Consider the following 26,890-nt stretch of genomic DNA (forward strand, 5'->3'; position numbering starts at 1 on the left):
TTTATAGGAAAAATAATATCTCAGTGTAGATAGAATGTAAGCTATATTATCTTTAAAGATCTGTTGATGTATTAGCAAAGGAAAGCATGCATTTTTCATTTTAATAATTATAATTTAAAGTTTCATATTCGGTGCTGTACATAGTATTACTGTGATAAATATATTTTCAAGAATGTATTCTGTATATCAAATTCCTATTTCCTGTCAGCAAAACTTGGATAGAGCGACTGAAAATTGTATCTTGAAAACTGAAGTGTACAGTATATAATGTTCATATTCCCTGTCAGCATGGCTAGAGTAAGGCAGAAAGAAAATTACTGACCATAACAGTTGTCCCTGGGGGGATGGGGTGAATACAGGACCTCAGGATTCAAATACAAACACTATACTGTACAAATACTTTATATTTTCATGAAAATAATATTGATATAAGAAATTATCAAATATGTAAACATGATTTCAAATAAATATGGAATTATAGTAAACCTTTGATAACTTGGAATATATGGGGCTCTAACCATTCTGAATTATCAAGAAACTTTCCTCCCAGTCTTTTGTCCTACCCAGTGCCCAATTTTTTGGCCAAAATGACCTACCATAATCAGAAAACTTGCACAAAAATTAATGCTTATCAACACTGTAGGTGAAGGATGAGGATAATCAAGATTTTGGTGCCCTGTGGTAGGTGTCAGAGGTGATGGGGGGGGGCGGGGCTCACTGTACTGCACTTGAGTACAGGAGTATAGTATACAGGTATACAGTAAGCCAGGGGTCGGCAAACCCTTGCACGCGTGCCAAAGTTGGCATGTGAGAAGGTTGACCATGGCACAGCAAATGATTTTAAAAACATATTACAAAATCGAAAAATAATAGCACCATTGCAATTAAACAAACTGTGACATGAGCTGAGCTAAAATCATGCATCCAGTACCCACCCGCTCAGCTGTAGCCATGTGTTGCGTCAGACCCAGTGATGCCATTTTAGCTACACAAAACGTAGCCGGACAGATGGTCGAAGGACATTTGGCCGACGGACGTTTCACCAACGGACATTTGACCAAACAGACATCGAGCCAACGGACATTTGGCCGAACGGACAATAGACCGAACGGACAAATGGACAAACGGACATGTGGCCTTTTTAATTTATTTTTTATTTTTCTTTCTTCTTTGCAATGTATTTTTTGCACATTTACTAAAGGATAACATATATTAATTGTCATGTAATTGCTTTATAAAAATTGCTTCAGTCTTGTGTTTAATATCTGGTAGGCGTCGGAAATAATCACCATTATTCGGAAACAATCAGCATTATTTTCCCCAATTTCAATTTAACTAGTGAATTACAAGGATTGAGAGAGGTTTATGTACACAGGGTGACCTTACAAAACATGAGGTCAGGTAAAAAACATGATATCCGCTAATCCACACACCAACACCACCACAAACACAAAAGAAAGGGCTACGTAACTAGTCATGTTAAGTCAGGTGAAGTTTTTAGCCACGCCCCAAACCAACCAAATGTTAGCCCTGCTTGCCTGGACTCGGATGCATTCGCTCTTCAGAGGTTGTAAACGTAAGCCTATATTTTTATTGTTGTTGTTATTATTATTATTATTATTATTATTATTATTATTATTATTATTATTATTATTACTTTACTTAATATTTGTTTCTTTTAAGACCATGAAATTGCAAAGAAGCAATTACATTACAATTAATATCTTTTATCCTTTATTAAATGTGCAAAAAATACATTGCAAAGAAGAAAGAAAAAAAAGAAAAAGGCCATATGTCCATTCGGCCAAATGTCCGTTCGGCCAAATGTCCGTTCGGCCATTTGTCCGTTTGGTCTACTGTTCGTTCGGCCATTTGTCCATTCGGTCTATTGTCCGTTTGGTCTATTGTCTGTTCGGCCAAATGTCCGTCGGCTCGATGTCCGTTCGGTCAAATGTCCGTCGGTGAAACGTCCGTCGGCCAAATGTCCTTCGGCTGGCCATCTGTCTGGGAGCCACACAAAATAGGTAGCTCGCCTTGTGTTCTTTTTCTCGGATATTTCCTATATCTAAGAAATTGGAGTACATATAATTGTATGTTTTATTACTTCGAATATGTATTTACATCACCCTTATTGAAATTACGCTATCATCTTTCTATTAGTATTAAATATACCAGATTTTTATTTGCGGGAGTTCCTATTTCTAGGTGGTAACACTGGTTACTCAGACCGTCAGGCATGGTCAGTGTACTTTCAGCTTCGGTAACAGAAGCTACTCATAATTAAGTAGCCACAATGGCAGCTGCCAAGAAAGCACATTAGTCATTCGATCATTTCAACCCTTTTGGGCAAAAGACTTTGGATTACTTCTAAAGAATGGTCGAGCTGTGTGTGCTCTGTGTTGCGAGAATGTTGTTTGCCGGACATCAAGTGTAAAGAGACATTATGAAACGAAGCATGAGAAGAAATTTAAAGATAATGCAGACAAGGCTGAAACAGTTAAGAAGGCAGTATCCCGCTATAAAAAACAAAGCAGCGTTATGAAGAATCTGAGTGCAAACAAAGATCATGCAACTGAGGCCAGCTACAAAGTTTCTCTGTGTATTGCTAAACATGGAAAAACATAAATTGATGGGAATTATATAAAGGAGGCCTTTCTCAACAGCTCTCAAGCTTTATTTAGTGATTTACCAAACAAACACACAATCATCTCAAGGATAAAAGACATGCCTGTTGCAGCCAGGACTCTAGAGAGGCACATATTAGACATGGCTGCAAATATAAAAGAACAGCAAACATTAACAAATGCAACTGTGTTCAGTATTGCTGTTGATGAGAGAGTTGGTATAAATGACATATCACGTTTGGCTATTGTCCCCAGCATTAACAAATGCAACTGTGTTCAGTATTGCTGTTGATGAGAGAGTTGGTATAAATGACATATCACGTTTGACTATTGTCCCCAGCATTAACAAATGCAACTGTGTTCAGTATTGCTGTTGATGAGAGAGTTGGTATAAATGACATATCACGTTTGGCTATTGTCGCCAGGTACAGTGACACGAAGGTACACGAGGAGCTGTGCTGCCCAAGATCTATGCATGGTACTGCCAAGGGAGATGACATTGTTAAAACATTTCTTGATCATTTTGAGGAGAGAGGGGTTGATATTAAAAAATATTTGCAGTTAAAACGGATGGCTCTCCTGCTATGGTAGGAAAACACAGGGGATTTGCCAAGCTAATTGAGGATAAAATCGGGCACTCCATCCTGAAGTTACACTACATTATTCGTAAAGAAAATCTGTGTGCCAGAATTTCAAACTCTGATCTCAATAAAGTAATGGCCACTGTAACAAAAATTTTGAATTTTTTGGTTGAACAATCTGCTCTTACACAGACAATTCCAGTTTTTTGTTGATGAGATGAATAGTGCATGTGGAGACATACCCCTTTACTCCAATGTTAGGTGGTTAAGTTGCGGGAAGGTTTTAGAATGGCTCCTGGAATGCTTTGATGAAATCAGGATCTTTCTGAAAGAAAAGGGCCCAAAATACCCTGAACTTGAAGATGACCAATGGGTAGTGAAACTTATGTTTCTCTCAGAAGACATCATCAAACACCTCAGTGAACTAAATCTTCTCTTGCAGGGTGCAGGACAAACAGTTCTGGATCTGTATGACACTTGGAAGGCCTTTGTTGCAAAGCTGGCAGTTTACTTGGTGGATATTGAAACTGTAATTTTCCGCTACTTCAGGCACCTGAAAGGGTGGTCAGCACATCATCCTGTGAACGTTACAGAGTTTGCAGTGTACATGCAAGAACTGAAGTCAGGGTTCTCTGTCAGATTTCAAGATTTCCATCCAATGTTTTCCTTTTTAATTAAGCTTGAAAACTTTTAGGAGAGTGACTTGGACTTTATTCGAATGGATGGAAATTGGGGACCTGGAAATGCAGCTGATCGATTTTAAATCTTATTATGGGGAGTAAAGTTCACAGAACTACGTAAATCACTTGAAACGACTGTGAGTCATCATGAGGCCTCCAACCTAAGCTGTTGGGCATCCCTACCAGAGAAATTTGATTGCGTGAATAAGGTTGCCTTCACACTGCTTTCAACCTTTGGATATGCATATCTATGTGACCAGATATTTTCACACATGAAGAATATCCTCGATTCTCATCGCAGCCGACTTACAACTAATCACTCCGAGGGGTGTGTGTAACTTAAGGTATCCAGATATGCTCCTGACATAGCAACGCTGAGCAAGGAGAAGCAGGGGCAGGAATCACACTAAAATGGTGAGAGCATTTATAGTATTTGATTATTTATCTTAACATTCATATGTATTTCAAATATGTATGAAAGTATTATTTATCAATATACAGTAGAACGTCGATTTAAAGCGATTCAATTTAAGATTATTGATTTAAAGCGACACCCACAATTAAGGACAATATTTTAATTTTAAGCAAATCTTTCCTATTTTGCTCGAGTCAATCTGGCGTGTCCTATTTTAAATTTCGCGCCTAATGTTTCCCACCAGACGCACCTCTAGGCACGTTACACGGCTGCCCGCCACCCTCTCACACCCTCATGCATCCTCAGTTCTCGCACTGACACTCAAGTGAAAGAACACATTGTGTGACACTATCTCCTTCTACCACGTGCATCCACCATTGCCACTATGTCCAAGAGGCCAGCCACTACATCATTAACTACCCCAAAGACCAAGAAACAAAGCAAGCAAATACACTGGAGCAGAAAAACAAGGTGCTGGAAGCACTGCAGCGAGGAAATGGTGTTTCCCGAGTGTCAGATGCGTCCACAGCCACACCACTAGGCAGTGATGTGGATGATGAGCTGGTCTAGTTGGGCTCTGCATCTTCAGAGGATGAATTGCCTAACTAAAGTTGAGTGAAAATCTATTTTTGAGAGCATAAAGTAATTAAAAAATGAGTTGAGAGGAAAGTGAGTACTCGATGAGTCAGGCGGATGGTGAGTGGTACCAGCACGACCACCCTCTCACATCAGCTGGTCGGTAGTAAACAGACCATTTCGCATCCCTTAATTTTAGTTGTGTTGATTTATGAGTGTTTGTTTATTCTCGGAGATGGGCTAAGGAATATCACATGAAAATTTCTGAATACAGTGGTCCCTCGGTTAACGAACACAATCCGTTCCAGCAGGTTGTTCGTTAACTGAAAAATCCGTTAACCGAAACCATTGTTTCAGTGGGTTTTTGGGTAATTGGTTCCAGCTCACTGAAAATTGCCTAAATTCAACAAAAATGGTAAAAAAGTTCACTTACTTTGAGGTGTGTATGTAGAAGGCTCCTGGATGATGATGATGATGATGATGGGAATTAGAATGGGGGTGGAGGAGAAGGAAGAAGAGAAGGCATTGGGGTGGAAGAGAAGTCACCCCATGGCACCATTTCACCCATAAAATTTTAGTTCTCTTGGTGTAATTCAAGATTATTTTCTTTAAATCAACACTGCACTGCATCATATATTGTCAATATGTAAAATATATTTCAAAATGACCAATAATTTGCTTGGAAACACAGAAAAAAGCGTTTAGTTGAAGAGAGTCTCAAGCAAGATGATACCTCCAGTGAAAACAGAGAGAGACTAACGCCTGTTTGCTGTGTTAAGAGGCTGGATGCCGCTCATTAAACTAGCCACTTTACCTTCAATTATGTTCAATAATTGTTAAAATGACAAAAAAATTGAATATTAAACTTTTAAAATTATTGAAGAGTATAAATTTCTTGATATTTACTAAAATAGTAAGGAATTTAAGCCCTAGAACCGATTAATGTATTGGTGGACTAATACTAAAGCTGGTTGACTGGCCAGTGCAAGCGAAAACATGTTGAGGTCGGTTTGTAAGAAATTCGTTAACCGAATTTTTGTTCGTTAACCGAATTTAAGAATCTTATGGGAGGCAGTTCGTTAACCGAAATTTCGTTAACCGAGGCGTTCGTTAACCGAGGGACCACTGTATATATATATATATGTGTGTGTGTGTGTCCCTCGGTTAACGAACACAATTCGTTCCACAGAGTCGTTCGTTAAACGAAAATTTCGTTAACTGAATCCCTTATTTCAATGGCATATTGGGTAATTGGTTCCAGCTCACAGAAAAGTACATACGAAGTAAAGCCAAAAACGCATAGTCAAAAACACTCCTAGCATTCTCCTAAATCGCCCTTAAACCAATATATATATATATATATATATATATATATATATATATATATATATATATATATATATATATATATATATATATATATATATATATATATATATATATATATATATATATATATATATATATATATATAGTATACCCCACTTAACGCGTCAATTGAACCCAGAGGGTCCCGCGTTAAGTGAAAACCGCGTTAAGTGAATAACAGAACATATGGGATTAATTCCAATAGAACCCAGCCCGACCCCCAAGCTCCACTTTTTGACGACAAATAACTATGTTGTAGTAAAAATAACATCTTAATTTTATGATGGTACATGCACACAATTAATACTTAAGAGAAATACAGTCGCCAAGTTAATGTCCATTCAAATAATGGACTCAACTCCCTCCCCTCTCACACTACAGTACACAGCCAGCTAACAGATGGTCGGTCGGTCGGTCCCTCCCTCCCCCCCCCCACCCCCCACCAACCGTCCCAAGGAGATGTGTGGGATAACCTCAAACTAAAGTTAGGAAAATATAATTGACATTGCTGGATTCCTTGTAAGACCAGGAATATTTTGAATATAAATGTCATATATTTTTCACAAAAGATAACATACTTACTCAGATTAAACATTTTATCTAAAAATTGTATGTTTAATGCAAAAAATATGTTGTTTATATTCAAAATGATCACCAAATTATAAGAATTCCAGCAATGTAAATTATATTCTGGCCGGATAATTTGTATGAATTTTATGAGCTAAAACAAATATCTACAGTTAATAAAAAAATAAATATATTCTTCAACACTATCTGTCAATCAAAGTACCCCACCTTGCCTCCCCCCCTCTTCCAACCACGCGGTCAGTCCCAACCCTCCCCCCACCCCCCACCAATCCTCCATTCAAGAGTTTTTAACATTTAGTAATAAATAATACCTCAGATTAAAGTTAGGATAATATAATTGACATTGCTGGATTCCTTGTAAGACCAGGAATATTTTGAATATAAATGTCATATATTTTGGACAAAAGATAACATACTTACTCAGATTAAACATTTTATCTAAAAATTGTATGTTTAATGCAAAAAATATGTTGTTTATATTCAAAATGATCACCAAATTATAAGAATTCCAGCAATGTAAATTATATTCTGACCGGGTAATTTGTATGAATTTTATGAGCTAAAACAAATATCTTCAGTTAAAAAATAATAATTCTTCACCGGGTAACAGATGGTCGGTCGGTTGGTCCCTCCCTCCCCCCCACCCCCCACCAACCGTCCCAAGGAGATGTGTGGGATAACCACTAAATTTTAATAAATAATACCTCAAACTAAAGTTAGGATAATATAATTGACATTGCTGGATTCCTTGTAAGACCAGGAATATTTTGAATATAAATGTCATATATTTTGGACAAAAGATAACATACTTACTCAGATTAAACATTTTTTCTAAAAATTGTATGTTTAATGCAAAAAATATGTTGTTTATATTCAAAATGATCACCAAATTATAAGAATTCCAGCAATGTAAACTATATTCTGGCTGGGTAATTTGTATGAATTTTATGAGCTAAAACAGGCAGTCAGGCAGGGTGGCGGGTGGGGGGTGGTGCGAATCTAAAAATAGCTCTTGAGCCGGACACTCACCGCGTTGCTGTGGAAAAATCCGCATTAAGTGAAAGTTCAGCTTTGGCAAGGCACCGTGTATATGCGAAAACGCGTTAAGTGAAAGCGCGTTAAGCGGGGTAATACTGTATATATATATATATATATATATATATATATATATATATATATATATATATATATATATATATATATATATATATATATATATATATATATATATATATATATACATATATATATACATATATATATATATATATATATATATATATATATATATATATATATATATATATATACAGTCAACCCTCACTTTACGCGGTTAATGTAACCCACAGGGTACCGCGGAAAGTGAGAAACGCGTAAAGTGAATAACATAACATATGGGATTAAATGAAATAGAGACCAGCTGACCCCCAAACTCCACTTTTTCCAACACAATACCTATGTTCTAGTAAAAATAACATCTTAATTTTATGATGGTACATGCACACAATTAAAACTTAAGAGAAATAGAGAAATACAGTCGCCAAGTTAATGTCCATTCAAATAATGGATTGACTCCCTCCCCCTCTTCTCACACTACACTCGCTGGCTCTTCCCTCTGAGAAATTTTGGGGGGAAAACTAGGTATAGCAATAAATAATACCTCAAACTAAAGTTAGGATAATATAATTGACATTGCTGGAATCCTTGTAAGACCAGGAATATTTTGAATATATATGTCATATATTTTTCACAAAAGATAACATATTTACTCAGAGTAAACATTACATCTAAAATTTGTATGTTAATGCAAAATCTATGATGTTTATATTCAAAATGATCATCAAATTGTAAGAATTCCAGCAATGAAAATTATATTCTGGCCGGGTAATTTGTATGAATTTTATGAGCTAAAACAAATATCTTCAGTTAATAAAAAAAAAAATATTCTTCACAACACTATCTGTCAATCAAAGTACCCCACCTTGCCTCCCCCCCTCTTCCAACCGAGCCAGATGGTCAGTCCGTCCCAACCCTCCCCCCCACCCCCCACCAACCCTCCCTTCAAGAGAAAGGGTGGGTGAAAAATTTAGATTTTAACATTTAGTATTAAATAATACCTCAGATTAAAGTTAGGATAATATAATTGACATTGCTGGATTCCTTGTAAAACCAGGAATATTTTGAATATAAATGTCATATATTTTGCACAAAAGATAACATTTACTCAGATTAAACATTATATCTAAAAATTTTATGTCTAATGCAAAATATATGATGTTTATATTCAAAATGATCATCAAATTGTAAGAATTCCAGCAATGTAAATTATATTCTGGCCGGGTAATTTGTATGAATTTTATGAGCTAAAACAAATATCTTCAGTTAATAAAAAAAAATATTCTTCACACATGCCAGGTGGTCGGTCGCCGGTCCCTCCCTACCAGATAAATGTGTGGGAATACCAGACTGTTTACCTTTTTAGTAATAAATAATAAATCAGACTAAAGTTAGGATAATATAATTGACATTGGTGGATTCCTTGTAAGACCAGGAATATTTTGAATATAAATGTCATATATTTTGCACAAAAGATAACATATTTACCCATAAACATTATATCTAAAATTTGTATGTCTAATGCAAAATCTATGATGTTTATATTCAAAATGATCATCAAATTGTAAGAATAATGTAAATTATATTCTGAATGATAATTTGTATGAATTATGAGCTAAATAAAAATTATACTTCACCTGTAAAGGGGACACCCACCATGAATGTGAGCATACTGTCTGGCAGGGCACCAGAAGCGGGAAGCGCGAATGTGGGACCACGTAAAGTGATGGTTGACTGTATATATATATATATATATATATATATATATATATATATATATATATATATATATATATATATATATATATATATATATATATATATACATGTAGAATTTCGCTTAACGTGTCCAATTGCACCTACAGGGACCGTGTTATGAAAACTGCTATGAACAACAGAACATATGGGGTTAATTTCAATAGAGACTGGCCTGATTCCCCAAACTCCACTTTGACGACACACAACTATGTTGTAGTAAAAATATTATCTTAACTTTATGATGGCATGCACACACTATAATAAGAGAAATATCAATAATATTAGGTTTTAACACTACATTAGTAGAAAAGATGGCTGGGCACACGATGGGCGTTGGTTCTAGGCAGAGGGCAGATTATTGGCCTCACCTGTATCACTTGTATCAATTGTATCACTATCCACCACAGAGGCTTGTAGGGCCTCTTTTCAAACCCCCAAAGTTCATATAAGTCCATATCCTCACTATAATTATCACTATCACTGACCTAAGCGGCTGTAGTGGGTGTAGTGAATGAACTGGTCATGTTTTGATAATGGGTTAATTCAGGCGCACTTAGCTTTCGCGTCTTACAACATGCCTGATGGCGGAGGTTTGGATCCAGTAAAATGCGCTGCTTGCCGCTTCTCCCGTAATAAGGTTCACGCATCATGAATGAAAATGTTAGGTTTGCAAGGCACCGTTAATCTGAAATGAATGACCAAGGTAATATGAGGACCAACTGTATGTGTATGTGTATATATATATATATATATATATATATATATATATATATATATATATATATATATATATATATATATATATATATATATATATATATATATATATATATATATATATATATATATATATTATATATAATATATATATATATATATATATATATATATATATATATATATATATATATATATATATATATATATATATATATATATATATATACACAGTGAGTTCTGCCATAACGGGTTTTGATAACGTAATTGGTCTAACGATGAGTATTAATTAGGAACTATATTTGTATAATGCAACATCTTTTTGTTATAATGTATTTTGCTCACTATTTCCAATTTGTGGTAAAGTGTATGCTATAACGAATCTAATTGGTTCTAGAACCTTGTTCGTTATAGCATTGTTCGTTATAGGATTAATCCGCCCAGGCCCCCAAATACAACCACTTAACACTGAAAAATATAATATAAAATTAAAATTGTAAAAAGTAAAGATGCATCTAAACCCTGAAATAAAGAATATCATTAATATTTGTAATAAAAACAATAAATTAGAAAAAAAAAATTAAATAATGTCTGTTAGAGAGTTTCTGCTCAGTTATAGCATTCTCAATTTTATAGGAAACTGTTACATAGGAATATTCGTAGTAGAATCCCAATAGAATAAGTCCACTGTATTAACTGTATATAGTAAAGAAGAATATCAACAAGAAGCTGCTCTGGGTGATAGAATTCTCGTGATGATCGAAAAGAAAGGATATAACACTTGAAGAGAAGCTCGATTTTATCAACCTCAAAATCACCCTTCTCCCCCATCAAGTAAAGTGTTATATTTACTGTATGATTTCATTATTAGATATGAATGTAACATTTATTTAGACTGTGCTATCCTTTGTGTTAGGCTAACTACTAAATTTTTTCAATTTCGAGTAATCTGCACCTAACCCTATTTTCTCCATAAGCCCTGTTATTTCTATTACGCGATTTTCTATATACGATATTTTACAAGAACACAGTGTAAAGCGTTATAGCAAATTATAATATATATATATATATATATATATATATATATATATATATATATATATATATATATATATATATATATATATATATATATATATATATATATATATATATATATATATATATATATATATATATATATATATATATATATATATATATATATATATATATATATATATATATATATATATATATATATATATATATATATATATATATATATATATATATACAGTAGTCCCTCGGTCAATAGACACAGTTAAGTTCCAGAGGGAGTGGATTCGTTAACGAATCCATTGTTTCAATGGGATATTGGAGTAATTGGTTCCAGCTCACAGAAAAAGTACATAGAAAGTAAAAAAAAAAAAAATGCAGTAAGTACACTTACTTTGAGGTGTGTATGTAGAAGGTTCCTGGTTGATGATGATGATGATGATGATGGGAATGAGAAGTGGGGGTGGAGGAGAAGGGAGAAGTGAAAGAAGTGGGGATGGAGGAGAAATCACCTTTTAGAGGACCCATGCTTGATGCAGTCATTTCACCAATAAAATTTTAAGTTTACTAGGTGTAATTCAAGATTATTTTATTTAAATCAAAACTGCACTGCGCTATATATTATCAATATGTTAACTAAATTTCAGAATGACCAATAATTTTAATGTTAAAATGCAAAAATATTCAAGACACCTGTAGTGGACATCTCCCCTACAACTGCGTATCAGCATTCCGATGCGCCGCCGTATCCTAGCAACCAAGCGAGCGGCGACAGCAGATGTTACCGTAACCTAGCAACGAACCAAAGACCGGCGACTTTCTCGGGTTTTCCCAACATGACTCATAGAGGACTCACGGCTGCTGGGTATATAAGCTCTGTCTCTCCATTGAGATTCATTCCGGTCTCTCTTCTTGAACAAGCAACACCTCCTCCAGCAAGCTCCACGCTGTCAGCATTCATTCAACCAGGAGGCCAGCAACAGGCAACATCTTCTCTAACGAAGCTCCTGCACATCTACCTCCTTCAACACGCTACTCACCGAACGTCTCCACTGAGCAGCTCCTCACCACACGGCACCTCCAGCACCAGACTGTCTATCATATAACTTATATTATACAAGAAAACCACATTAGAGTTTCCATCCATCCTGAGTGCTAGAGAACATTATACCACGAATACCTACACACCAACAAAATCGATTTTCACTCCACTGTCAACAAACCCAAACTGATGCCTGGTGGCTGAGTCAAGCAGCTGATGGGCGCACAAAAAACTAGTTTCCTGTACTGCATATATTATCAATATGCTAACTAAATTTTTAAATGACTAATAATTGTTTGGAAAATGTGCCCCTCGGAAAATCATTCACAAAGCCAAAATTTTCCGGAAAATTTCAATTCCGGCTATTGGAGAGTTCTGGGTTTGAGGGATTCCGGCTAATGGAGATACTACTACATTATATGAAGCGCTCAGCATTAGAAGGGGGTGAAGCTCCATCCCAGGCAAAATGCGTTTTTTAATGGATATCACTATTTTCACCCTTCCTCTACATGCTGGCGTTAGATGTAACCCTCTAGCTAGAATAGAAATATGGTTGAAAGCCCTTCAAAAATAGGGTGTCATTTCACCTCATGCCGGGAGCTACGTATCTGGCTGTGTGCTCAGTAAATGAAGATGGCTACATCCCGTTCAGCTCGAGCCAATGACAGTGCGCCTCCAGCGGACCATACCCCGAGTCAGCCAATCCCAATGGATTTCCATTGCCACGTCACAGCTCCTCGGCCAATCCACGTGACCAGATGCTGCCTCTTTGTTAGATTTGCCGCGTTGTATAGCATAAGTGTACTTTCTACTGCTATATTTGATAAATTTTCTGCGAAACATTGACGTTATTCGTGTTTCATGGGTGTGAGAAGTGCTGTGTAATGTCTGCCCAATTTTAGAGCAAGACTCAAGTGAGGCCAGGCCTTCTGGTGGGGTTCAGGAGCCCTAAATCCTGAGCGTGTGTTTAGTGACGACAGTGCTCACGTGGACACCCCAGTCATGCTTGGTGATTGTGATTTTGGTGGTGAATTTAGTGTTGAGTATGGTGATGCAAGTGCTACTGGCGATGGTGCAGGTGACGTGCATGAGAATGTTGGTGATGAGCTACTTGGTGATGTTGGGGAGCCTAGTGTTGGTGGTGGAGCACCATGTGATGCAAATTGCAGGGGTCAGGAGCGTACCCCCAAGGCCATATAGAAACTAAAGGCAGGATGAGACAGCGTAGCATTGACGAGTGGGCACAGGAGGTTGCCAAGCATACCGGGTAAATGTAATTTGATTATGATGAGGCCATTAAAGTTATACGCACTCCTCAGGATTTACGTAACTTCAACTTACTACAATCTTCAGGGATAATAAAACGAAGGAACTAAACAAAGTAAGATTGTAATACAGTACTATTATCATAATACTGTTTTTACTAAATAATATGCAAACTTTCTCCGTCTTTGTATTAGTTGGGGGGGAGGGGAGAGGTTAATGGTGGGGGGGATGAGTGCAGTGGTGTTTCCTTATTATTACACACTATTAAACTTAACAATATTATAAATCTTTGGGTAATAATAGGGACGATAAGATAAATACTGATAGGCAAATGAGTTTTTTATTATTATTTAATTTTGGGGGGTGGGTTTGGGGGGTTTATGGGGGGGTGGGTGTAAGATGAGAGCTGTTTTTGGTGATCATTAACTTGTTTTACAGTATTAGCCCACAATAAAAAAAAAATGCAGAAAAATGCGAATATTGTTGGTCTGAAGATCAAACAACCATACATGATGGGTAGTTATTTTCATTCAACTCACGATAAAATAAGAATTACTGTATTCACAATCCTAACTTCCAGTTTTCACAGTTCGCTCGGAGAGGGATTGAGCTGCACGATGAAAAAATGAACCCTCTAGCTTAAAAAACAACAAAGTTATGGTTGTTTGAACTTCAAAAAACTTTAAATGCATTTTTTTTTTCCATTTTTTAAATTTGGCGCTTCACCCCCTTCTGATGCTGAGCACCTCATATATACTATGTGTGTTCAATGATTACCAATGGAAGGGTCACTACCGGCTGATGGATAGCCAAAAGGAACAGAACCAATCCATGACCCAGGGAGTGCCTAAATGTTCCCTCATTCATCAAAACAACATACAATACAGCAAGGATTCCCTGTATCTCTATTACAGTACAGGGTACTGTACCTGCTTCCCAGTCTGTTTGCTAGATTTACTAAGACTGCTGCCACTGCCCCCACTACTACTCGATTTCTTCTTTTTTGATGGTGGTTTATTCACAGAGCCTTGGGAATTACTGGACCCAGTGTTAGAACCTTCCATGCTTAAACGTTTCCTGCAACTTAAAAAGAGATTATTAATATAAAAAATAATCATCCTTCTGATGTATTTTTCTACAATCCTTCAACTTACCAAAACATACACTTTGAAAGAGTTCATTCACAATTAAACATTTGATTTATTTATCTCTCAAATTCTTGTTGTTGTATTATCAAATATTCTAAACAAATTGGTGTAAAAACACATTTCCTAAGCTAATCAAATAACTACGCACACTGTCAGGTGGTGGAAGACCAACCCTCATTGTCTCACGTTATCATCATCCTCCCTACACACTTATATTATCTAGTGCAGCATTAACACATGTAACTCTCACCAATATGCCAAGGGTTCGAGTCCTGCTTGGCATGGACACAATTGAGAAGGATGTTATCCAGTGTTACCCTCACTACCAAACATCACAGGTTTACCGGACTCTGGTTTCCTCCTGTAACAACACTGGATAGACCAACTGCCTGAATGGCTAGTAAGCCGATAAGTGGCGAAATAATTAAAAATCGAAGAAAAAATTTGATAGTTTGTGAAAGCTCTAAAAACTTCCTCGACTGTAATTCCGTATCCTTCTCCTTTCTTGAGTAACTTTCATGTCTCTGATAATTAATTTCCAAATCTTTAAAGCATTTGTCATTTTTTCAACACAGTTTCCATTCTGTACCATCTCCTTCAGGCACACAGACATAAAGAAAATTCTTATGGTGTAGAAGATGTTAATAATGCTACTTAGACACATTTTTATTGAAAATAAATTCGGTCATATTTTTTTGGAGAACCTTAAATAATTACTATATTTAGGATGTGCAATAAACAGAAACCTTAAAATCAGTAGGAATAAAATCTGAACATTAAGAACATAAAGGTAAACCTCTATTTACGATGTCACCACCTATGTTAATTCACGTTGAGGACGCTGGTATATTAAGGCTACTCCCCTATTTGCGATGTAAACAAACTCGCATTAACGATGTTCATCATCCCGCCAACTCAGAATATAGAATGCATCACTCACTTCATTTGTCAGCCAAGGCGTCATCTACCCGAACGCTGCTCGTGGCCATCTGGTGAACTATACACCAGGCATTGTTTCTTCTTGGTTACATATGTATAAGAAATGGATCTCAATGTTTATCAGTCATCATCAGTGTTTTTTACCTCACTGTGATAGAATATAACTAAAGTTCACATTTTGCTCTGTTTTTGTGACTGTGAAGTGCTTTTGCCCTGACTATGAAGTGCTTTCACTGTGATCCCCCACCCCAACAATGGGTGACCTGACATTCCATCAGGTCAATACTGTAATATAAGTCTATTAATCCCCCACCCCACTTCCTCTGTAAATGAGAGAAGAGTTAATATACAATGGGTGGACCAGACATTGCTACAGATCAGGTCAGTAATATGAGACCCACTAATTCCCTCCAACACCACCACTGCAAGTGTTAAAAGATGTAAAATGTGTGTAACAGCACCTTTGCTTTATATAAATATGCACCCAAATGAATAACACCAAGTTATTCACCTAGTGATTCACCAAGTGATTCACCATGTTATTCACGACTCTAGATCACTTGGCCTGCATCTCTCTCAAAGGTCGAGCCATGGTTAGTTGACTTAGCAAAACAACCAGCCCACTCTTACACCCAGGGAGTGGCAGTTCACTCACTACCACTGGACAGGGAAGCTGGGCACTTAACTCAAAGTGTTATTCCCAACACTTCCCTGGAGAGAATTCACAATATATTCTCTCAGATTGTACCTATGTATATACCTGCAAATAGGCAATAAAACAGAAAATGCCAAGAAGCGTTTACATCAAGCCCTGCCACTCAAGAGTTCCAGAACTTAATTAAAACAACTAGTGTGATACCAAAACAGGTATCACCAGTGATCGGTTACGTATTACATTCAGAAGATTGGACAGCATACTCCTACTGTAGACTCAGGATGACAGTACAGTAGTAATATACATTATTTCGTTTATTTATAATGATATATTGTATATGTACAGTGGTGTTTCCATTAATATATACAACACTTGTGTCTGTCCATATGAGATGCACCTTGCATGCCAGTATCATTTAGATTTTTTGTTTTTCAAATATATTTATTTAACCAAAGTTTTGGGTATTGCATTCAGGATTATTCAAGTTAAAAAAATACATTTCTAAGTTAATTAGAACTGATTTAATAGTCCAGTACCAACATTGTTTACGTTTTTTTATAAAAGAATCGAGTCCCCGTCATTATATCGGATCAAAATATTTTGTTTAGGATCTTTTATTGGAAAAGTCTAGTAGAGAATTTATTCTGGATCATTATGATAACAAATTCATCTCTCCAACACAATTAGAACAGATGCTGTGAATAAAAGTTAATACCTACAGTATACAGTTAGGGGGGTGGGGGGGACGACCCTGAGGGGAGAAACTGATGATGCGGCCAAGGGTCGCCTCTCACCAAATCCTGCCTCTCCCACTCATTTTGTGATTATGATACAATACGTTTATCTTTTATTCATTAATTAGTAAAGATACATTACAATAATAATCTGTGCTTTATAATACCTGTACCCTTTATATACAATACTGTACAGTATACAGTATCTCAAATTAATATCTCTTACACAATTGGAGCAGATGTTATGAATAAAAGTTTATTCACTATTTTGCTAGCCATAAATATATTTGCTACTTAACTTTCATCTTTATTCAAGACATCTTTAAGTCATGAGACTCACTAATCACACTAATTCCTCACCCTGACATTGGGTGACCTGACAATGCATGAGACCACTAATCCCCCACCCCACATCCACCTGACATTGATCAGGTCAGGTCAGTCATATGAAACCCACTAATTCTCTACCACACCTCCACTGCAACATTTCTTAAATATTTTCATAAATTAATTTAGTTCCCATGATTATTATCATGTTTTTTTGACTGAAGAAGTGAACATTGTAACTTTGAAAATGTCTGGCAAGCATTTTGCCAGGACAAAGGCTTACATGGTACACCTCCAGTCCCCACTCTTCAGACTCCCCAAAGTCTGTGTGGGACTCAGGTTGATGTCTCCACTCAACCTTAACACTCTTGACGTTTGGGTAGGCACTCTCCAGCAAGACACTCGGGGTCTGGTGGGTCACTAACCTCACTGCACTTGACTGCACCACACAGGAGATAATTGTACGTAATGAATCATGGCAAGCTTGCTATTTGAGATAAAAAGGTCAGGTTTGTTGCATTAGCATTGTAAATAAATTATCTACAAACAGTTTTCTATAATTAATCACAACAAAATAATTATTTCTATAAGTAAGTGCGAGCAGAACACAAAATTTTGTTTTTGTTTAATGAAAATGTTTATATACATCACTTTGGTTATTTCATGTGATTGCAATATGAACTTTATTCCACTATAAGGCGCACGTTTAGAAAAAATAGTTAGAGAAGAAAAGTTGTGAAAAAATTAATATTTCACGAGGTAATACTGATGTAAATTGTGTGTTCTGATGAGCACGCCCAAGCTGAGTACAGATTATTCATTTTTTCCCTCTGAGCGCAAAAGATAATTGTACATATTAAGTCATATCAAGCTTACTATTGGAAATAAAAAGGTTGGGTTTGTTGCATTAACATTGTAAATACACTATCTACAAATAGTTTTAAATAGGTAATCACAATAAAATTATTAAATCTATATGCAAGTGCGAGTACAGTATAGCACAAATTGTAGTGCATGCCATGGCTCCCAAACGCAAATGTTCTTCATTCAAAGTTTTTATTTTTTATTTTTTAATTATACATGTGTTTATAAATGCTTATTATTTTCGAAATTCATATGAAATAATAATGGTAAATTATTGGTTAAATGTAATGCATAAAAATATTACATATTTTAATGAAAATAAATAAATTTCTTTACTAACATATTAGATGTTGGAGCACTTGGTGATGTTCCTCCCCCCTCCCGCCCTTTCCCTTTCTCCTCTGTGCCCCACAGTGCCGTCCTTAGCCTGAACAAGGCGACTAAATCTAGTTTTAGTGAGAGTACGTGTAGTGCGCACTTATGAGGGAGATACGCGGTCACGAGGTAAGTCACGCTGTGATGGCAGAGGTACCAAGTGTGCAACACTTATTTTATTTTTCTTCTAGCCACAACAACATGCTGGGCAGTTTCTTTCATATTAGGACTGCTTGTTGAAGAGCCAGACAAACTATCACTTGCACTAGAAAGGCCAGGGACACTGGGAGAGGCCTCAGGAGGCACCACACTATCACCATGTGGTACAATCTCCTTGTACTTTTTTTCCTACCCCTCCACCTTCACCAGCAACTCAAGGCATGGTTCAAAATTATCACAACATTGTTATCAATAAATGAAATCACTGTGATACAGTAAGTCCTCGCTTAACGTTGTCCCTGACAACGCTGTTTCATTATAACGTTGCTACTCTTTAGATACCCATGATTCCGACAACGTTGTTTTACGACCCGACCGATTCGTTATAACGTTGTCACCATGGAGATATAAAGGGTGGAGGCAGCATGCCGCGTGCTCCCTGAATCCAATTCTCCCCTTCATTGGCCATCTTTGTGTTGGCTGGTCGCGTGCCAGGAGGCTGAGTGACCCTCACTGACACTGGTTTGCACTGTTAACACTCATCCATAGCATCCCTGTGTGATTAATTGAAACTATTATTTTATTTTTAACCATTTATTATATACTATAGTACAATAAAACTACATTTCAATGAGCAACACTAATCATTGGCATCAATTATCCTTATCATGGCATGAACCTGGTACCCTGAGCACAGGGGATTTCTTTGCATTTTTATTTTGCAGACTGATCATTGGAGTCCGCTGAACAGCATTAACTTATTATTCATACTAGTTCTACTTTTGACAGCTTTAAGACATATGTTTCGTGCTGTGAACTGTTTGCCTGCAAAGTACACTACAACATGATGTAGGCTGCTTGTCACGGATTTGTGTCTGGGTGGATAAAATATTATGTGTTTCTTAATTTCTTACTGTAGAGAAAAACCTAGTGAGTGAAGACAGTCTAATTATTTTAGAATCCTGTGCTGGTGGAGTGACTGACCTTGTGAAAAGACAGATTGCTAAGAATAGCGGTAAGCCAGTACATGCTCAATATGCCCCTGCTTCGAGAAGTTTTGCTCTCACTTTGAACTTTTACTCTCCACAAGAATATAAATTCATAGGAAAAACTTTTGAGACTTGTTTGCCGCATCCACGAACGCTGGAAAAATGGTAAAATACAGTAGAATTGAAACCCGGATTCTCTGAGGCATCATTCAGTGCACTCAAGCAGGTCAAGAAATCCACAGACAAAACTTCTGGTAATATTTTTTCTTTGGTGATGGATGAATGGCTATTCGCCAACACGTTGAATGGGATGGCAAAAAATATCAAGGGTTTATCAACATGGGGACTGAACTAGATGATGATTGCTTGCCTGTAGCTAAAGACACTCTCACATTTATGGTAGTGTCACACAAGCCTACTTTTAAGTTACCAATTGGATAATTTTTGATTAATGGACTTTGTGGTAATGAATGCAGTAATTTAGTTTTGCAGGCTTTGAACAAACTTCATTCAGTTGGAGTGAATATTGTATCTCTAACTTTTGATGGTGCAGCTCCTAATTTAGCTATGATGAAAAATCTTGGTTGCAGCTTGAATCCTGAAAATATAAAGTCATATTTTGATCATCTTGCTACAGGAGAGCCAGTGTGCATTTTTCGTGATCCATGTCAAATGTTCAAGTTGTTAAGAAATTCTCTTGGCGATCTAGGTCAATTTTTCGAAGCAGAAGGCGATTCATTGTCAGTCTTCACCAGTTACAGGAAAAAGAAGGTCTGCTTCACATATTTAATATGTACAGAGAAAAATTAATGTAAAATTGGCCATCCAGTTACTTAGTGACTCTGTTGCTGACTCCCTCCAGTTTTGTTTGGATGAGAAGATACCCGGATTTCGTGGTTGCCAAGGAACAATAAAATTCATAAGTACACTCAACGCACTGTTTGACATCATCATAAATTCTCAGAATTTGTGTAGGTACAATTGGAAGTGCCCTTTGCAAGCAGATAATAATTCAGAGGTAATGAAGTTCATTAAAAGTGTACAACAGTATCTGGTTTCCTTAACATTACTGCCTGATAAGTTGCCGATTGTAAAATCCAGAAGAAAAACACCTAACTGCCTCTATTAATTATCTAAAGGATCTTAATGCCAATGCTCCATTGAGCAATTTAATTAACTCTTCTCTTAATAAAAGCATACAGGGTCTTTGAGCAAGATAACATTTATCAAAATGAGGAGTCTGATGTGCTCTCAGAAGAGGGAAATGCTAACTTAGTTTCATCACATGTGGTCTCTCCTTGTACTGAGAAAATAGTTGCATATATAGCTAGTTTTGTTTCTGTAAAACTTAAGAAATCTTTGAAGTGTGAAGCATGTTGTAGTGTACTATTTAACCAAAATGTTGATGAAACTCATGCATTAATCACTGCGAAAACCAATGGGAATCTATCATTTCCAACTAATGATGTCATTGCTATATGTTGCTTATGCGAAAAGATATTCAGAAAAAATATATTGCTTGCCAGTAAAATACACCCCTATGCAAAACTGTCATCAAATGATTGCCACAAAATTGTAATTTATGTATTGTCAGAGTTCCTGAACAAAACTATATTCCCAGGCCTGGCAATACACATGTCAGAAAGTGATCCTCTCAACAATCATCTTGTATTGCTAATCAAAGCAGTAGCTGAGACCTATCTACCAGTGAGCTACACAAATGCAGGCAAACAGTTCACAGCATAAAAAGTATCTCTCAAAGCTCTCAAAAGTAGAACTAGCATGAATAAGTTTCGTGCCAATATGAGGATAATTGATGCTAATGATTAGTGTTGTTCATTGAAATGTAGTTTTATTGTACTATAGCATATAACAAGTGATCAAGGGCCCTTCGTGCCCAGTGGCGAGTCCGGCGGTACATTTTACTTAGGCGTGAAAATTTGAACGCTCGTGCTTGGCTAGCGCGCAACCGCCGTGCGGCAGACATCGTACAGCGACATCGTTTTCCAGATGGTCGTGGTTGTTGTAATCATGGTCGTGGTTGTTATAATCATGGTCGTGGTTGTTATAATCATAGTCGTGGTTGTTATAATCATGGTCGTGGTTGTTATAATCATGGTCGTGGTTGTTATAATCATGGTCCTGGTTACTATAATCATGGTCGTGGTTGTTATAATCATGGTCGTGGTTGTTATAATCATGGTCATAGTTGCTATGATCATAGTCGTGGTTGTTATAATCATGGTCGTGGTTGTTATAAATATGATCGTAGTTGTTATAATCATGGTCTTGGTTGTTATAATCATGGTCGTGGTTGTTATAATCATGGTCGTGGTTGTTATAATCGTGGTCCTGGTTGTTATAATCATGGTCCTGGTTGTTATAATCATGGTTGTGGTTGTTATAATCATGGTCGTGGTTGTGATAATCATGGTAAGTGGTTGTTATAATCATGGTGCGTGGTTGTTATAATCATGGTCGTGGTTGTTATAATCATGGTCGTGGTTGTTATAATCATGGTCGTGGTTGTTATAATCATGGTTGTGGTTGTTATAATGAGTGAATTGGTTGTTATAATCATGGTCATAGTTGTTATAATCATAATTAGTGGTTGTTATAATCATGGTGCGTGGTTGTTATAATCGTAATTAAGTGGTTGTTATGATCATAGTCGTGGTTGTTATAATCATGGTCAGTAGTTGTTATAATCATGGTCATAGTTGTTATAATCATGGTGCGTGGTTGTTATAATCGTAATTGGTGGTTGTTATAATCGTATGGTAGTTGTTTATAATCATGGTCATAGTTGTTATAATCATAGTGGTAGTTGTTATAATCATGATTAGTGGTTGTTATAATCATGGCTGTGGTTGTTATAATCATGGTCGGTGGTTGTTATAATCATAGTCATGGCTGTTATATTCATGGTTGTGGTTGTTATAATCATGGTTGTGGTTGTTATGATCATAGTGCGTGGTTGTTATAATCATGGTCATAGTTGTTATAATCATGGTCATAGTTGTTATAATCATGGTGCGTGGTTGTTATAATCATGGTGGTGGTTGTTATAATCATGGTGTTTTTTATAAACATGGTCATAGTTGTTATAATCATGGTTGTGGTTGTTATAATCATGGTTGTGGTTGTTATAATCATGGCTGTGGTTGTTATAATCATGGTCGTGGTTGTTATAATCATAGTTATGGCTGTTATAATCATGGTTGTGGTTGTTATAATCATGGTTGTGGTTGTTATAATGGTGGTAGTTGTTATAATCGGTCATGGTTGTTATAATCATGGTCATAGTTGTTATAATCATGGTGCATTGGTTGTTATAATGGTCGTGGGTTGTTATAATCATGGTTGTGGTTGTATCATGGTTGTGGTTGTTATAGTGGTCGGTGGTTGTTATAATCATGGTGGTGGTTGTTATAATCATGGTCGTGGTTGTTATAATCATAGTCGTGGTTGTTATAATCCGAGTCGTGGTTGTTATAATCGTAGTGGTTGTTATAATCATAGTATTGGTTGTTATAATCATGGCTGTGGTTGTTTATAATCATGGTCGTGGTTGTTATAATCATAGTTAGTGGCTGTTATATTCATGGTTGTGGTTGTTTATAATCATGGTTGTGGTTGTTATAATGGTCGTGGTTGTTATAATCATGGTCATGGTTGTTATAATCATGGTCATAGTTGTTATAATCATGGTCGTGGTTGTTATATTCATGGTTGTGGTTGTTATAATCATGGTTGTTGTTGTTATAATCATGAGTGAGTAGTTGTTATAATCATGGTCATTAGTTGTTATAATGGTCGTGGTTGTTATATTCATGGTTGTGGTTGTTATAATCATGGTTGTTGTTGTTATAATCATGGTGCGTAGTTGTTATAATCATGGTGCGTGGTTGTTATAATATTAGTGGTTGTTATAATCATGGTCATAGTTGTTATGATCATAGTCGTGGTTGTTATAATCATGGTCGTGGTTGTTATAATCATGGTCGTGGTTGTTATAATCATAGTCATTGGTTGTTATAATCATGGTCGTGGTTGTTATAATCATGGTGGTTGTTATAATGGTCGTGTGTTGTTATTCATGGTCGTGGTTGTTATAATCATGGTCGTGGTTGTTATATTCATGGTTGTGGTTGTTATAATCATGGTTGTTGTTGTTATAATCATGATGCATTGGTATTTATAATCATGGTTGTGGTTGTTATAATGAGTGTTGGTTGTTATATTCATGGTTGTGGTTGTTATAATCATGGTTGTTGTTGTTATAATCATGGTCGTAGTTGTTATAATCATGGTCGTGGTTGTTATAATGGTCGTGGTTGTTATAATCATGGTCATAGTTGTTATGATCATAGTGGGTAAGTTTGTTATAATCATGGTCATTGTTTGTTATAATCATAGTTAGTGGTTGTTATAATCATAGTGCGTTGTTGTTATAATCATGGTGTGGTTGTTATAATGGTAGGTGGTTGTTATTCATAGTCGTGGTTGTTATAATCATAGTTAGTAGTTGTTATATATTCATGGTTGTGGTTGTTATAATCATGGTCGTGGTTGTTATAATCATGGTGCGTGGTTGTTATAATCATGAGGGTAATGGTTGTTATAATCATGGTAATGGTTGTTATATTCATGGTTGTGGTTGTTATAATCATGGTGGTAGTTTATTTATAATCATGGTATTGGTTGTTATAATGGTCGTGGTTGTTATTCATGGTCGTGGTTGTTATAATCATGGTATTAGTTGTTATATTCATGGTTGTGGTTGTTATAATCATGGTTGTTGTTATTATAATCATGGTCGTAGTTGTTATAATCATGTGCGTGGTTGTTATAATGGTTGTGGTTGTTATATTCATGGTTGTGGTTGTTATAATCATGGTTGTTGTTGTTATAATCATAGTCGTAGTTTATTTAATCAGTGGGTGGTTGTTATAATGTCGTGGTTGTTATAATCATGGTTGTTATGATCATAGTTAGTGGTTGTTATAATCATGGTAGGTGGTTGTTATAATCATGGTGCGTTGTTTGTTATAATCATGGTAGTGGTTGTTATAATCATGATTGGTGGTTGTTATAATCATGGTTGGTGGTTGTTATAATGGTCGTGGTTGTTATTCATGGTCGTGGTTGTTATAATCATGGTCGTGGTTGTTATAATCATGGTCGTGGTTGTTATGATCATAGTCGTGGTTGTTATAATCATGGTCGTGGTTGTTATAATCATGGTCGTGGTTATGATTATGGTCGGGGTTGTTATAATCATGGTCGTAGATGCTATAATCATGGTCGTGATTGTTATAATCATGGTCGTGGTTATTATGATCATGGCAAATGGTTATTATAATCATAGTCGTAGCTGTTACAATCATGGTCGTGTTGTTATAATCATGGTCGGGGTTGTTATAATCATGGTCGTGGTTGTTATGATCATGGTCGTGGTTGTTATAATCATGGTCGTGGTTGTTATAATCATGGTTGTGGTTGTTATAATCATGGTCGTGGTTGTTATAATCATAGTCGTGGTTGTTATAATCATGGGCGTGGTTGTTATAATCATGGTCGTGGTTGTTATAATCATGGTCGTGGATGTTATAATCATGGTCCTGGTTGTTATAATCATGGCTGTGGTTGTTATAATCATGGTCGTGGTTGTTATAATCATGGTCGTGGTCGTGATACTTACAGTATCTAATATAATATAAGAAGGAATAGAATAAAGGTTAGAATAATGAGTTAAAGAAATATTCGCCATAAGGAGAGGTTAAAATCATAAAAAAAAAATTATTATGAATCACCGATGATCATTCCGAGATAAATTATCTTATGAAGAAAAGTGACCTCGATTCTGGTTAGATTAGTCACCATCTGCTTCAGTCATCATAGTCAGTTTTAGGCCCATCTCACATGACTGACCGCCCATCGATGTTCTTTCCGCGCGAGGGTGTTAGTTTTCAATGCGTCTTATTATTTACGCTGGTGGATGTAAGACCTCCTACCCTCACTGACGCAGCTATGGTCAATTTGGTGTTATTCTTGTTTATAAATGCCTTATAATCTGTCTCAAGTCTATCTGTCCTGTCTATTGCCATCCCAACTGTCTGTTCGTCTGCGTGGTGTTTGAATGTAAGCCCGTCTGTACTCTTTGTGTCGTTAAATCTGTCTGTCTTATCCGTTGTTGGCGTGTGTCTGCCTGTTTGTCTAATGTGAACCAGTCAGTCAGCTGTCTGTCTGTCATGTTAGTTGCCATATTGTCTATTTGTGCATGGATGAATCTGTCTATTTTTGTCAACCTCCTCTCTGTTTCACTGTCTATATTCACCCTGTGTCTATTGTAGTCATCTTCTCCATGCATTCCTGGTATTATCTTTTTATCTCTTCTCCATTTCCATGTACAGTCACCTACAGGAATAAGTATACACTGTAGCTGTAAGGTCGTCTGGTAACGTTGAAACTGCGCATCCAGAGTCCAGACGCATGATGAAACTCAGCTCCCCCCCACCTGTTATCTCTAACTATTTTCTGTTTCCCCTTCTTTATTCTTCTATTTACTCATCTTCCTTCCTTTACTAATCCAAACAACATTAAAAAAAAAAGTAGGCTAAGAGAAAAAGTGGGGGAAGGAGGAGGGAGCCGTACAATAACTGCAATTGTCCGGCCGGCTGACAGCGTACAGTGACATCTTTTGCCAGCGTAAATAAAATGGTTAATTAAAGCTTTCCTAAAGAAACCATCGACATGGGACCAGGTTTGTTCCACTCTACGAATTTTTTGCGATTTTTCCACCAAGTTTGATGAAAAAAGACTGTGCCGTTTCAGGTGCCCAGAAAAGACACACGCCTAGTCCTATAGTACAGTACATAAGATAAATGGTTAAAAGTAAAATAATAGTTTCATTTAATCACACAGGGAT

General features: G+C 36.3%; 1 protein-coding gene across 4 annotated transcripts in view; it reads right to left on the minus strand.

The window, feature by feature from the left end:
• Positions 1-26,890, minus strand: part of LOC121866309 — a 96,519-nt gene that overhangs the window by 58,134 nt on the left and 11,495 nt on the right. For 3 of the 4 annotated variants that reach the window (XM_042365923.1, XM_042365925.1, XM_042365926.1), the window contains exon 4: positions 14,699-14,852. In XM_042365923.1, coding sequence (XP_042221857.1) covers positions 14,699-14,852 — 154 coding nt within the window. The remainder of the gene's footprint in view (positions 1-14,698; positions 14,853-26,890) is intronic. The other variant, XM_042365924.1, reaches the window with a different exon arrangement.

This window comes from Homarus americanus, unplaced genomic scaffold, assembly GCF_018991925.1.
Source record: "Homarus americanus isolate GMGI-L3 unplaced genomic scaffold, GMGI_Hamer_2.0 scaffold58074, whole genome shotgun sequence".
Lineage (NCBI taxonomy): Eukaryota > Metazoa > Arthropoda > Malacostraca > Decapoda > Nephropidae > Homarus > Homarus americanus.